We start from the raw sequence: 16,173 nt of genomic DNA, 5'->3' as shown, positions 1-16,173 counted from the left end.
TATCCGGCTTTTCGTGAAAGTTGAGGCGGCACTGTCACGCCCTCATTTTTCAACCAAATTGGTTGAAATTTTGGTCAAGTAATCTTCGACAAAGCCCGGGGTTCGGTATTGCATTTCAGCTTGGTGGCTTAAAAATTAATTAATTACTTTGGTCATTAAAAATCGGAAAATTGTAAAAAAAAATAAAAATTTATAAAACGATCCAAATTTACGTTTATCTTATTCTCCATCATTTGCTGATTCTAAAAACATATAAATATGTTATATTCGGATTAAAAACAAGCTCTGAAAATTAAATATATAAAAATTATTATCAAAATTAAATTGTCCAAATCAATTTAAAAACACTTTCATCTTATTCCTTGTCGGTTCCTGATTCCAAAAACATATAGATATGATATGTTTGGATTAAAAACACGCTCAGAAAGTTAAAACAAAGAGAGGTACAGAAAAGCGTGCTATCCTTCTTAGCGCAACTACTACCCCGCTCTTCTTGTCAATTTCACTGCCTTTGCCATGAGCGGTGGCCTGACGCGATGCTACGAGTAAAATGGCATTGCGTTCAGTTTCATTCTGTGAGTTCGACAGCTACTTGACTAAATATTGTATTTTCGCCTTACGCGACTTGTTACATTTAGTCAAGTTTTGACTAAATGTTTTAACGTAGAGGGGGAATCGAGACGAGGGTCGTGGTGTATGTGTGTCTGTGTGTGTGTGTGTGTGTGTGTAGAGCGATTCAGACTAAACTACTGGACCGATCTTTATGAAATTTGACATGAGAGTTCCTGGGTATGATATCCTCATACGTTTTTTTCATTTTTTTTATAAATGTCTTTGATGACGTCATATCCGGCTTTTCGTGAAAGTTGAGGCGGCACTGTCACGCCCTCATTTTTCAACCAAATTGGTTGAAATTTTGGTCAAGTAATCTTCGACGAAGCCCGGACTTCGGTATTGAATTTCAGCTCGGTGGCGTAAAAATTAATTAATGACTTTGGTCATTAAAAATCTGAAAATTGTAAAAAAAAATTTTTTTTATAAAACGATCCAAATTTACGTTCATCTTATTCTCCATCATTTGCTGATTCCAAAAACATATAAATATGTTATATTTGGATCAACAACAAGCTCTGAAAATTAAATATATAACAATCATTATCAAATTTTTTTTTCGAAATCAATTTAAAAACACTTTCATCTTATTCCTTGTCGGTTCCTGATTACAAAAACATATAGATATGATATGTTTGGATTAAAAACACGCTCAGAAAGTTAAAACGAAGAGAGGTACAGAAAAGCGTGCTATCCTTCTCAGCGCAACGAATACCCCGCTCTTCTTGTCAATTCCACTGGCACTGCCTTTGCCACGGGCGGTGGAGTGACGATGCTACGAGTATACGGTCTTGCTGCGTTGCGTTGCGTTCAGTTTCATTCTGTGAGTTCGACAGCTACTTGACTAAATGTATTTTCGCCTTACGCGACTTGTTTTTTTATATTTAGTCAAGTTTTGACTAAATATTTTAACATCGAGGGGGAATCGAAACGAGGGTCGTGGTGTATGTGCGTGTGTGTGTGTGTGCGTGTGTGCGTGTGTGCGTGTGTGTGTGTGTGTGTAGAGCGATTCAGACTAAACTACTGGACCGATCTTTATGAAATTTGACATGAGAGTTCCTGGGTATGATATCCCCGAACGTTTTTTTCATTTTTTTGATAAATGTCTTTGATGACGTCATATCCGGCTTTTCGTGAAAGTTGAGGCGGCACTGTCACGCCCTCATTTTTCAACCACATTGGTTGAAATTTTGGTCAAGTAATCTTCGACGAAGCCCGGGGTTCGGTATTGCATTTCAGCTTGGTGGCTTAAAAATTAATTAATGACTTTGGTCATTAAAAATCTGAAAATTGTAAAAAAAAATAAAAATTTATAAAACGATCCAAATTTACGTTTATCTTATTCTCCATCATTTGCTGATTCCAAAAACATATAAATATGTTATATTCGGATTAAAAACAAGCTCTGAAAATAAATATATAAAAATTATTATCAAAATTAAATTGTCCAAATCAATTTAAAAACACTTTCATCTTATTCCTTGTCGGTTCCTGATTCCAAAAACATATCGATATGATATGTTTGGATTAAAAACACGCTCACAAAGTTAAAACAAAGAGAGGTACAGAAAAGCGTGCTATCCTTCTTAGCGCAACTACTACCCCGCTCTTCTTGTCAATTTCACTGCCTTTGCCATGAGCGGTGGACTGACGATGCTACGAGTATACGGTCTTGCTGAAAAATTACATTGCGTTCACTTTCATTCTGTGAGTTCCACAGCTACTTGACTAAATATTGTGTTTTCGCCTTACGCGACTTGTTTCTCTTGCGGGAAAATACTTTCAGTCTACATACAGCTCACGCTGAGTCTGAATTACGTGCTCGCAAAATTAGACGTGGAATTTCCGAAGAGTTCAAAATACTCTCCGCTGAAGCGTTTATTTTTTTATTTTTGAATCTTTTTATATTTAGTCAAGTTTTGACTAAATATTTTAACATCGAGGGGGAATCGAAACGAGGGTCGTGGTGTATGTGCGTGCGTGTGTGCGTGCGTGCGTGTGTGTGTGTGTGTGTGTGTGTGTGTGTGTGTGTGTGTGTGTGTGTGTGTGTAGAGCGATTCAGACTAAACTACTGGACCGATCTTTATGAAATTTGACATGAGAGTTCCTGGGTATGAAATCCCCGAACGTTTTTTTCATTTTTTGGATAAATGTCTTTGATGACGTCATATCCGGCTTTTCGTGAAAGTTGAGGCGGCACTGTCACGCCCTCATTTTTCAACCAAATTGGTTGAAATTTTGGTCAAGTAATCTTCGACAAAGCCCGGGGTTCGGTATTGCATTTCAGCTTGGTGGCTTAAAAATTAATTAATGACTTTGGTCATTAAACATCGGAAAATTGTAAAAAAAAATAAAAATTTATAAAACGATCCAAATTTACGTTTATCTTATTCTCCATCATTTGCTGATTCCAAAAACATATAAATATGTTATATTCGGATTAAAAACAAGCTCTGAAAATTAAATATATAAAAATTATTATCAAAATTAAATTGTCGAAATCAATTTAAAAACACTTTCATCTTATTCCTTGTCGGTTCCTGATTCCAAAAACATATCGATATGATATGTTTGGATTAAAAACACGCTCAAAAAGTTAAAACAAAGAGACGTACAGAAAAGCGTGCTATCCTTCTTAGCGCAACTACTACCCCGCTCTTCTTGTCAATTTCACTGCCTTTGCCATGAGCGGTGGCCTGACGATGCTACGAGTAAAATGGCATTGCGTTCAGTTTCATTCTGTGAGTTCGACAGCTACTTGACTAAATATTGTATTTTCGCCTTACGCGACTTGTTTGTTCTGTGAAGGCACTCAACAGTTGATAACCAAAAGTTCATTTCGTCTTAAACAGACACGCCGCCTTAACACTGACCTTGCTCCACTTAAAATGCGGCCTAGTTGGAATTCCCGGTAAAAGCTGTTTTTGGTTTGTTGCCGGTTGTCTGTGTGCATAAAACGAATGTGTGCAGCGGTGGGCGTTGCAGTGTCAGCTTCGTTCTCAAAACGGTATCTTGCGGCAAAAGTCAATTTCTTCGTGTTTGAGGTAGGCCTATATTAACACATTGCAAAATGTTTATTTTTATGGTTGTTGTTGTTGTTGTTGTTGTTGTTGTTGTTGTTGTTGCTGTTGCTGCTGCTGTTGTTGTAATCATCGTTTTTAATACCTGCTTGATGCTGCAAAACTATATAAACCTTGCTTCTGGACTTAACAAGCTTGCAAAATCCTTTTTCTTGACACCAAATAAACAGAAACGTCGAAGGTGACACTCACTATCGCAACAACAAAACAAAACCAATTCAACCACATACCTTGTTGTTGTTATATATGTTCTGCGCGAACTTAGAATCCGGTTTCATTCTAGAATGGACCGGGTCCAGGTTGGAATTCTAACCCTGCGCAAGTACAGGGGTGCCATTCTAGAATGAAACCCTTGTTGCTGGTCCATTCTAGAATCGGCCGTGCGCAAGGTTGGAATTTGGGTCCAAGTTGGAATAGTCATTTCAGTTAGACTATCACACAACCAAAGCCACAAATGTGGATTTTCTGTTTGTTTTTGTTTTTTGTGTGTTTGGTTGGGGTTTTTTTCTCGGGTTTTTTACACTTTACTCAAAGACATCGTGAATTGGGATTGTGATGTTCTGAAAGTGATTACGATTTTGAGAGACACTCAGCACTGATCGCTACGAACGGAAATTTCCGGACTGACAGTGTTTTGCCGATCTCGCTTGTAACTTTTAATCTTATTCATATACATGAAGTTGGTCTTCTGAATTGTGAAGATATAATGTCAACTTTTTTTTATAAACCTGTGACAACAGCTCTATAACTCACTCTGTCCTTCTGTTGGTCTGTCTGTCGGTTAGTCGGTCTGACCGTCTGTCTGTCTGTCTGTCAAAAAAATTGTCAAAAAAACGGACATTTCCGAGAGGGAGACAGCGCTGACATTGCAAGCGGCCGCAACCGGCTCTCATCACAAAAACAACTGCCCTGCAAACAATACCGTCCTGGTAGTCCCCCTTGCTATGGTCTGCCTTTGTTTATTGCGTACTCAGGAGTGTCAACTTTCTTGACATGACATGACATCGCAAGATCGCCAAAGGATTTTTTTCAGGGGTAGACAAATCAGCCCCATTTTATCAAAGGGAAGGTGCAGGTGGAGATAATTCAAGGGAAGACAACTCTGTCTTACCTACAAACATTACGGCCCCCTTTATTCAAGGGTTTCATTCTAGAATGGCACCCCTGTACTTGCGCAGGGTTAGAATTCCAACCTGGACCCGGTCCATTCTAGAATGAAACCGGATTCTAAGTTCGCGCAGAACATAAATATACATGTACTTATTTGTTGTTGTGTACGTGTTATTTTGTCTTTTATTATACGTTTCACCTTTCTAGTTTTTTGATACTCATAGTACGCAAACAAGAATCTATGAATAAATAGATAAAGAAACCAAATAAACACAGCAACCTGTCAACTACCGTGCTTCTTATTGGCATCGTTGCTGTTGCTGTTGTTGGAATCTTTGTTAGTGGTAATGGTGTCGTCGCCGTTGTCGTCGTCTTCGTTGTTATTCTTGTTGTAAATATATTTTAGTTTTAGTTTTTGTGTGTGTCGTCGTTTGTCATCATGTAGTCATTCATTATTTCTATTTGTTTATTTTTTGCTTTTGTTGCAGAAAGTGGGACAGTGCAGACTCAAACAATGAGCAGTCTTCGACCACTGAAGGACATGGGTCCAAGGGAAACCCTCGATTATTTTCATCAGCACTCTGTCGTCCCGACCGACTCTGAGACAAGGAAGTATGCCGAAGCTTTTCTTAAGGTGGAGATAAACTAAACTGTGACGAAGATATCAGCAAAATATTCAATTATGACCGCCATATGCATTTCATATTTTCCAAAATATCTACTTTCTCAAGCAGATAATCAAAACCAAACATACGTAGCCGGGTACATAACGATTTATACCAACTGTTGTGGTGATGCCCTCCTCACTGCCAGGTTCCAATTAGTCACAGCATGTAGGGAAAAAACTAATTACTTCTTTCATTAGCGACTCTCACGTACGTGTTTGATCCAGTTATACACAGTGAGCCTTATATCAAAGGAAAGTGCAGAGTCTTAGAAACACAACGGTACCAAATTCAAGAGAATTGGTCAAGAAACAAAGACGCACAAAGCAATTGAAAACTGCGACCGTCACAGTATAGTTAATCTCCATGTGCACCTTACGTTCCAGGGCCGGACCAAATGAGTTGTAAGGGGGGGGTTCCTCCTTTTTTGGGGGGGAAAATCAGCGAAGTGGCGAAGCCACAAGCGCGCGCCTGCAAAGCAGGCGCGCGAACTAGGGGGATCCGGGGGCATGCTCCCCCGGAAAATTTTTGAAAAACGGTTAAAATCTGTGCAATCTGGTGCATTCTGGGCCTTGTTTTGAGGGTTAAGAGCAGCATTGTTTTGGTGCTAAAACTAGTAAAAAAAAAAACCCACTCAAAGCAAGGTACATGCTTTTTCCAGGGGTGGGGTTCCGGAACCCCTGGAACTCCCCCCTGGGTCCGGCCCTGCGTTCGACGTCAATATGCGGAGAGGCAACTGCCAATATGCACTATTCTTCCAGTAGGACATCGCTAAATCGTTGAAAGCATGTTTTTCTCAGTCAATATTGTAATTAGGGAGGCAAAAGTAGAATTTATTACAGTATAATTATATCTATTTTCATTTTTGGCGTGCTTCCCAGAAAGGAACGGGTCGACTAACAGATCAAATTTGTTTGCAGCAGTCAACCATAATAGCTTGTTTACGCCAGCTGTGTGCCCAAGTTTCCCGGAAAATCTGTTTTCGGTTTCGGCCACAGCCTCCAAGATAAAATGCAATACCAAAGTCCGGGCTTCGCCAAAGATTACTTGACAATAATTTCAACCAATTTGGTTCAAAAATGAGGGCATGACAGTGCCGCCTCAAGTTTCACTAAATGCCGGATATGACGTCATCGAAAATATTTATCGGACAAAATAAACAAAATTGTCTGGGGATATCATACCCAGGAACTCTCATGTGAAGTTTCATGAAATTCGGTCCAGTAGTTTTCTTGGAACCGATCTACACACACACACGCACACACACACACACACACACCACAACCCTCATCTCGATTCCCCCTCTATGTTAAAACATTTTGTCAAAACTTGACTGAATGTAAAAATAATCGAAAACATTTATCGGAAAAAAGAAAAAATGGTCAGGGGATATCATACCCAGGAATTCTCATGTGAAGTTTCATGAAGATCGGTCCAGTAGTTTTCTCGGAACCGATCTACAGACACACACACACACACACATACACGACACACACACACACACACACATGGCACACACACATGGCACACACACACACACGACACACACACACACACACACACACACACCACGACCCTCATCTCGATTCTCCCTCTACGTTAAAACATTTAGTCAAAACTTGACTAAATGTAAAAACACTGTATTTTCACGTTTTACCACCTAGCCTCACCTTGCTTCATCGCATCTCAACCTGGCATGACCCCATCTTACCGTACCTTACCTTACCTGTAACCTTTCCATATCTTCCGTACCCCAACGTACCCTCTCCTCACTTAATCACACGTTACCCTACCTTCCCCTAACTTATCTGACCGAACTTGACAAAACTTGACCTCACTTGTCGTACGCTCTCTTTTCAGACGCAATGAAGATATTGACGCGTTCGTGCGCTTTCTGCACATTGACTTTGGCAGGAAACCCCACACAGTGGCCAAAGTTGTCAAGGTAAGATCTGATAATGTGCCCCGACACGTTTATACGGGAAGGGCTGCGACGTACAGATCTACATTTCAGATAGCAGACATATAACCATAATAAGGGACTTGGTACAGTTGCAGTTATAAATGCATTACAATTGTTATCATGTGCGAACCATGTCGTACATTCTCTTAAGAATTCTCAGGCGAGGTTCTCTGCCGTCATAGAGCCTCCTCGCCCTCAGTTTTAAAGCTGTTTGGCGAGTCCAAAAAACAAAACAAAACAACAACACTTTCTTCCTCATAAAATTCATACATTGGACTTTGGAGTAAGCTTTCTTTGTCATGTTGTTCCATTACATTTCTGTGTCTGTGGCAGTGAACATGGTCACCAAAACTAGAACTTAGCCTACACATACTTTATTTCGCCAAAACAGTCATATATACATGTATTCGGGCCGACGAAAATCAAATTTTCACACTTTTTGATGACTTTTTTCGCCACAATTTTAGAGCGGTTCTTTGGGAAAAGGCACGGCAGTGAGAGGGTCACCCGACATCGACCTGGTAGTGTTTCTTAACGGCATCACCAGCATCGAGAATCTCGTAGATAAGCGCAAGGAACTCCTAGAGACCTTGGAGGAGACGGTCAGCAGCTACGGACCGTGGAGAGGTCGCATTAAGCTTGAGAAACGCACACCTTTCTTCCTGTGTTACACACTGGATGGACAGGAGGTGGACATCCTTCCAGCCTGCGATGTCCTCGCCAGTGAGTATACACGTTCAGTTTGCAGGCACGTGCAGTCACGGAAAGCTAGAGAACTAATTACAGGTAGCATTCGCGTGTTACTTTTGGAGGGGAAGGGGGTCGTGGTGGTGGTAAGGGGGGGGAGGGGGGGGGGTCTGCTGGGTTTGCAGATCATCATCTGAAAGAACCCACCATCCTCCCCACCTCAATCGTTGCAGCGTACTTGTATACCATGATGAATCAAATGACGAATCTTTTGACAGATGAAAAAAACACAATTTGTTTCAAAGAATTGATAACAGAAATGATTGATTCCGTTAATCTATCCCTCGTCCGTCTGTTCTTCTATCCGGTCTCTCTCTCCCTCCATCTATCAACTCATACACCAGCCCTCCCACCTATCTATATTTCCATCCATCTATTCACGCTGGATGTTGCCTGTGCTTCAGGAGAAGGCTCGCCCAGCAACGTATATCGCAAAATGGCGTCGTACCCGAAAGGCAAGGAAAAGGGGGCCCAGCAGTATTCAGTCTCACTGGCTCCTCTGCAGGTCCTTTTTGTTTTTATTTATGTATTTGTTTATTTATTTATTTATATTGTGATAAGAATCTCAAATGACAACAGCGGAAATGTTCTAAATAAGCCATGATTATGCCAACGGTTTTGTGGGATTTGTTTGTTCCCTCCATTATGACCTCTTTGGTTCAGCATAAATCTTACCCGTTCCGCTTGTCTTGTTGTCAGGTATTTATAGCTTCTCTCCCTTCAATTATTTGATGGGTACATTGAATTTTCTTGTGTAGAACATATTTATTGTGTCGGCAGTCTCAAAGTTCTAGTGCGTGAACTCAAGTTAATTTTGTTTCAAGAAGAAGAATAGAATTGCAGCTCACGCGCCACATTTGCTGCTAGAAATATTGGTTCAACCACTCAATTTGCTTTTACATGGTAGATTGAAGACCGATTTGTGTTGTTACGTTCACACAGATCGAGTTCGTTAAGCCTGTTGCAGAAGACGTGAAGAGAGTCATCCGACTGGTGAAGCTCTGGAAGCAGGTAAACTACATGTGTCTTTCTTTATCTCCTCTTGCTCTTTGCTTCCGACGAATCTGATTTGTTTGCCACGTATCTAGCATCTTGAACACGCGGTCAGTACCGTGTAACTGGCCTTGAGACCGATCGATTCAAGGGGGGCAATCTCAGTCATCTGAAAGAGGGAAATCCAAACGCAATCCGCCTTGTTCGATTTTATGGGCTTGGACGATAGAGAAAAATAAGAAAAGCAAAAGCTGGAGTCCAGTCTGAACGAAACTGCTATCAAGAACGCAGAATTGATTTTTTCTGAGTTTGTTTTTTTTAGCCGTAAGCGCCATTTCTCATTTCGAATTTCTCATAACTGCTGGCGGCTGCAGTGAAACCAACAAAGGGGCCTCACTCTGGAAGAGTTTCCTGCTCCGATAAACATGGCGCTTACGGCTAAAAAAAACTCAGAAAAAATCAATTCTGCGTTCTTGATAGCAGTTTCGTCCAGACTGGACTCCAGCTTTTGCTTTTCTTATTTTTCTCTATCGTCCAAGCCCATAAAATCGAACAAGGCGGATTGCGTTTGGATTTCCCTCTTTCAGATGACTGAGATTGCCCCCCCTTGAATCGATCGGTCTCAAGGCCAGTTACACGGTACTGGCCGAGTGTTCAAGATGCGTATCTAGTGATTGTGCTACACGTCGTTTGGAAGATCCATCAGAAGTCGATACTATTCAGGCTATACATTACTTGAAATGTTCCTGCCATCAGAAAAAAACCAAAAACAAAACAGACACTCACGAACACACACGCTAACGCACACACGCTAACGCACACGCGCACACACTAGAACACGCGCGCACACACACATACACGCACACACACACACACACACACGCACGCGCGCACGCACAAACGCACGCACGCACGAACACGCGCGCACACACACACACATAACCACACACACACACACACACACACACACACACACACACACACACAATGATGGAGTCACCGTTCCGACTCCCACACATATCGGTCAGTTGCTCATCTTAGATCTTGATATGTCAAATGCTGCGTGATGACTTTAAATGGGTACGTCATTTATTGACTTGTACTCTCTCTTGTTGGTAAAAGGAAGAGTTATTCCTCACAGGATCGTTAAATTATGGTTGGAGTTTTGATTATAATATACTGCTGATATGTAGCTCTCTACCTCTGGTGTGTGTGTGTGTGTGTGTGTGTGTGTGTGTGTGTGTGTGTGTGTGTGTGTGTGTGTGTGTGAGGGCCGGGGGGGGGGAGGGGGGGAGGTGGTTGTTCGCCTGTATGTGCTTGCTGAAATGACCTTTACCATGATGTGCAGGAGAAAGGACTGAAAATTCCCTCCTACACCGTTGAGCTGATAACCATCCATGCATCCAGAGGCATGTCGCCTGTAACTACCAACGCCTTGTTCAAGGAGGTCATGCTTCTGCTTCAGGACTGCAGGTCCCTGAGGATCGCTTTCAACACTCACAATTACAACAGCAGCGACTACGCCAGGTGCGTTGTTGCAAAGAGAGTTCCCTTTGCTTGCTTACTCACTTACTTACTCATTCACTTTCTTTCTTTTTTTTTACAGAGTGACTGACTGACTGACTGACTGACTTACTCGCTTCTTATGGAGCAGTTTTCCTCCACTTCCACATGTCTCTGGTTGTTCGTTTGCGGGTCTCCTTCCTAGAGTGACCGTTGGTGTTCATCCTGCAATCAGACTTATTATAATATATATAAACCTCCAGGGTTGCTGTGAGCGTCTTCTTTTTCGCTTTCAAAGTCGATTCCAGTCAGGCGTGGCCAATCTATCGCAGGCTGCGTCTTCTGATTTAGACTGCAATAGTTTCAGGGCCGGACTACCGGGGTGGGGGGGGGGGGGGTTATGGGGGTTGCGCAACCACCCCCCCTAGCCTAAACATGTACCTCAGTTATTTAAAACATTTTTTATTATTATTTATTTTATGCCGTTTCATGCAAGGAGCGACCATTTTCCTATCTCAGAATATGACCTACCCATCAGCTTCAGGGGGCGAAGCCCCCTGACCTCCACAAGGGGCTCTGCCCCTTGACCCCGCCAGGGGGAACATCCCCCTGGACCACCACTGGCACCTCCCCCCCCCCCTCCTCTTCGCCTAGTCCGGCCCTGAGTTTCCTTAGCTATTTGCAGTGAACTCTTAAGAGTTACAAGAAAACAGAAGCTAGTTTACTCCCCTTCAAGAGAATCTTATGTTCAAGTAGTCAAGTTCTGTTTATGTTAGTTATTGGATTTTCTAACTCCTGTTATGATCGTTGTATAGCAGTGAGCTTTTGGGGTGATTGTGATAACACGAGCACATGCATACACTGTTTTGCAGTTCATATTGCTTTGGTCGGAAAGATAGTTTCTGACACGGTGGGCAGACCTCGTAGCAGGTCTACACTAGCTCAACTATACAAACGATTAAAACTCTTTTTTTTTTTTTTAAATCACAGGCAAAGAAAATAATCTCGACAAACTCACGGTAGGGGAACTGTTTCATACTATGGAGGTTGGAAGCAATCACGTTCCAGGTGGAAGAATACGATATTTCGTAGTTGCCGTTCTGGATCTTGAGCGAAGACAGGTTGATTAGTCAGACCTGTCTGTCATCAGTACCTGGCGCATGACGTCACGGGATGGCTGGATTATCAGTCCGATAACGTCGGAAAGCAATGACTGAAAAAGGGAAAGATAGAAACAAACTGCAAAAGTTGTCTTTTCTTTATGAAAAGATCGAAGAAAGGCAGATAAAAAGGAGGTTGTAGACATGAGATCCGGAGGTCTAGATGAGTGTCTAGATGATTATTAACAAAATCTACTTAAATGACGAAAGCAGAACAATGGCGACTGCGCGTGAGAGGTGAGAAAAAAATAATACAAAAAAAATACTGTACTCACGTGTTTAACGATACGAACAACAAAATTAAAGTATGTGAGTACAGTATTTTTTTTACATTTAGTCAAGTTATGACTAAATGTTTTAACATCGAGGGGGGAATCGAGACGAGGGTCGTGGTGTATGTGTGTGTGTGTGTGTGCGTGCGTGTAGAGCGATTCAGACCAAACTACTGGACCGATCTTTATGAAATTTGACATGAGAGTTCCTGGGTATGATATCCTCAGACGTTTTTTTCAGTTTTTTGATAAATGTCTTTGATGACGTCATATCCGGCTTTTCGTGAAAGTTGAGGCGGCACTGTCACGCCCTCATTTTTCAACCAAATTGGTTGAAATTTTGGTCAAGTAATGTTCGACGAAGCCCGGACTTCGGTATTGCATTTCAGCGTGGTGGCTTAAAAATTAATTAATGACTTTGGTCATTAAAAATCTGAAAATTGTAAAAAAAAAATTGTTTTTATAAAACGATCCAAATTTACGTTCATCTTATTCTCCATCATTTGCTGATTCCAATAACATATAAATATGTTATATTTGGATTAACAACAAGCTCTGAAAATTAAATATATAAAAATTATTATCAAAATTAAATTTTCGAAATCAATTTAAAAACACTTTCATCTTATTCCTTGTCGGTTCCTGATTCCAAAAACATATAGATATGATATGTTTGGATTAAAAACACGTTCAGAAAGTTAAAACGAAGAGAGGTACAGAAAAGCGTGCTATCCTTCCCAGCGCAACTACTACCCCGCTCTTCTTGTCAATTTCACCGCCTATGCCGTGAGCGGTGGACTGACGATGCTACGAGTATACGGTCTTGCTGCGTTGCATTGCGTTCAGTTTCATTCTGTGAGTTCGACAGCTACTTGACTAAATGTTGTATTTTCGCCTTACGCGACTTGTTGGTCTTTCTACTTAAATGATGTTTCCTTTTTTTCGCCATAGATTGCTGAGCCCCCCTTACGTGCTGGATCCAGCCAACCCCTACATGAACACTATCTATGGGGTGGATGAAGCGGCTGTGAGCAGGGAGGCCGCTAACACTCTCAGGTGTCTCTGAGAGCGCCTCTTCACTGGAACTGTCTCTGGATTTGGCTCCAGATCTGTTATATCTCTGTAACCCCATTTGTTAAATGTTCTCCTCAGCACAACACGCTGCTTCGGTGTTTGATTAAAATAGGCTGTACAGCCAGTCACGTTGAGGCAAGGACAGAGGATGCAATACACTCGCCACACGCATTGCGTAACAAGCATGCGCCTTTTTATGCTTTTAATTCATGTCGCTTGCTAACGTGCTGTCTCTCGATTTCTTGGTATATTCCTGTCACGGTTTTTAGAAAAATAAAAAATTCTAACTTTTACACTAATGGTGAAAAGGGAGAGGAATACAGTGGTCCCCATCTCCGCCCCCCCCCCCCCCCCTTAAGATATACTTTACACGAATGGGGACAAGGGAGAGGAGAAGAGTACGTGGTCCCCACCCCCGCCCCCTTTTAAGTCTTCCAAAAATCTGAACTGTAAACTTACAGACGTTATGGATAGAAAATCGTGAAAAGCAAGGCCTTTAAGAAGAAAACAAGTCGCGTGAAGCGATATAAAAACATTTAGTCAAGATCAACACTACAAACCAATCATCGCCGAGACTACATTTAGATAGTCTCGGCTAACCATACCGAAGACTGTGACGGGTCACGCTCGCCGCCGCGAAGCACGCGTCCGTAGTTCTTACTGAAGCTATTTTCTTTTATTTTGAGCACATTTTTAGAGTAAACATGACATATGTATATATTTTTGAATTTAGGAGAAGATGGGGAATACAATGCAATCAATTTTAAATCTGTTTGCAAAAAATCGATTTTAATGACAACTTTAATGAGCAAACTCATTAATCAATTGTTAGCCTCCAAGCTGAAATACAATACCAAAGTCCGGGCTTTGTCGAAGATTACTTGACCAAACTTTCAACCAGTTTGCTTAAAAAATGAAGGCGTGACAGTGCCGCCTCAACTTTCACAAAAAGCCGGATATGACGTCATCAGAGACATTTATCGAAAAAATGAAAAACACACGTGTGGGGATATCATACCCAGAAACTTTTATGTGAAGTTTCATGAAGATCGGTCCAGTAGTTTTCTCTGAATCGCTCTACACATACACACACACACAGACACACACACATACATACACCACACCCTCGTCTCGATTCCCCGTCTATGTTAAAACATTTAGTCTAAACTTGACTAAACGTAAAAAATTGATTAAAACAAAAGGGGGGGGGGGAGAGGTCCTTAAATCAGAGGTTCTTAAAAAAAAGTGGGGGGGGGGGGGGGCACTGGTCCTTACTTTCCTTGTAGACCATTATAATACTCATTACAGATCTACCCAGCCTTTCTTTTGGGATTACGGCGTCCTTCCTTTGGGACGTGTGCAACATAGCTGATTCCTGTGAAATGTTATGGGGATCCCGGGAATGTTTTTTTTGCTGAATTGATTCCGTGGCCGACACCATTGTCAATCTACGAAATTAATTCAGCAAAACGTTCATACCATGCCCAGGCAGCCAGACTGTTGATGTTTAGTAGGCCCTATGTGCCCAAGCGGAGGGATGCGTTTATCTAATGTCAGTTACTGACACATTTGGACATAGTGGTGGTTCAGATGACGGGCCACACAGGGAGGACTGTTTCTTTAAGCTGGTTAATAACGGAGTCGTTTAGGCCAAATAAAAATATATGTTGGTTTAGGGTAACTCGACCGACCCTATTTTTACCCGCCGACCCTAAAAGTGTTTTTTTCATTTATCACAAAAACTTAAAACTTTTGGCACATTTTGCGAACCATACCGAGACTAAGGGAAGTAACCTCCTTTAAAATCGACTAAATTTTAAAAATAAAAAAATAAAAATAAAATTAAAAAAGCCCACCTACCGACCCTATCTTTTTTGGTCATGTTGCTCTAAACCAACATATCATTTTGTTTGGCCTTATTGTCCAGATGAACACACTGCAAACATATTTCCTTGGTCTTGAGTTTCACGGGGCTGATTAAAACAAATTCGTACGTGTAATATAACCATGCGTTCACAAAATTAATAGTATTAGCAGAACTGCAACACTAAGACCTCTCGTCAGTGAAGAATGCAATTTGCGTCAGCACATTCTTACAATCACGGACGCTTTTTAGACACAAGAAAATCGTAATGAAAATAACCCACACAGATAAAAACACAAATACACAAAGAAAACATCGACAACATCAACAACGACAACAACAATTGCAAAAACAATATTTGCGGTTCAATACTTGTTGACTGCAGCGTTTTACATTGCCGATGTGTATGCCGCTGAGTAGCAATGTTTGGGGTCACATTGTTCAGGGCTTTATAAACCCAGTGTGTTGAATTTCCATGAACATTGTGGATCCTTTGACTGAGATCAGATTTTAAAGACCTTTCATTTGTCTCATCTAGAAATCACAGCAGAATTGTTGAAATTTTAATTTTGTGTAAATGTATATCAGCACGCTTGCTTCTTCAGTAGACAGAAAAAGAAGGAATAAATCTGTATTGTGTTCCACAGATTGATTTTGCTGTCTGTTGTGTGTGATATAGTTTAATTGTTGATTCGCTTCTGTTTTCTTCCACCCTCCCGTCTCTCTCTCTCTCTCTCTCTTGTGTGTGTGTGTGTGTGTGTGTGTGTGTGTGTGTGTGTGTGTGTTAATAGTACTCTGTACCAATCTGATCTTAGTTTTGTTTAGATAGTGTTACAATGGAAGCCACTGTCTTCTACTTGGCTCCTTCACACACGAAAGAAGTTGCTGTTTCTGTTTTAACACCGAATGTGCTCACCATTCCGTGTACACCTGAGTGTGATCAACAATATAATATTACACATTGTTTCCTTGTTGTTGTTGATGTTGTTTCTTTGATTTTGTTTTAAAGAGACAACGATATAGGGTGCGAGGGTATGTCGAAGTGCGGGCGGGTAATAGTGTACAACTGATTAGACGACGTCGTGCACTGACAATCACGCACGCTCATACATACGCACGCACACACGCGC

The 16,173-nt window shown here is 41.3% G+C and overlaps 1 protein-coding gene across 1 annotated transcript; it reads left to right on the top strand.

Annotated features, from left to right (window-relative positions):
• Positions 1 to 3,464: 3,464 nt before the first annotated feature.
• LOC138968670 (2'-5'-oligoadenylate synthase 1A-like) lies at positions 3,465 to 15,695 on the top strand. Its single transcript, XM_070341274.1, has 8 exons — positions 3,465 to 3,656; positions 5,291 to 5,414; positions 7,328 to 7,412; positions 7,898 to 8,153; positions 8,582 to 8,682; positions 9,120 to 9,188; positions 10,519 to 10,697; positions 13,057 to 15,695. Exons 2-8 carry the CDS (start codon positions 5,317 to 5,319, stop codon positions 13,169 to 13,171), a joined length of 903 nt encoding a protein of 300 aa, XP_070197375.1. The 5' UTR covers positions 3,465 to 3,656; positions 5,291 to 5,316; the 3' UTR covers positions 13,172 to 15,695.
• The last annotated feature ends 478 nt before the right edge of the window (positions 15,696 to 16,173 follow it).

The sequence above is a fragment of the Littorina saxatilis genome, linkage group LG1 (assembly GCF_037325665.1).
Source record: "Littorina saxatilis isolate snail1 linkage group LG1, US_GU_Lsax_2.0, whole genome shotgun sequence".
Taxonomy (NCBI): Eukaryota; Metazoa; Mollusca; class Gastropoda; order Littorinimorpha; family Littorinidae; genus Littorina; species Littorina saxatilis.
The sequence above is the reverse complement of the archived record's forward strand: the minus strand, read 5'-3'. Positions and strand labels throughout refer to the sequence as shown.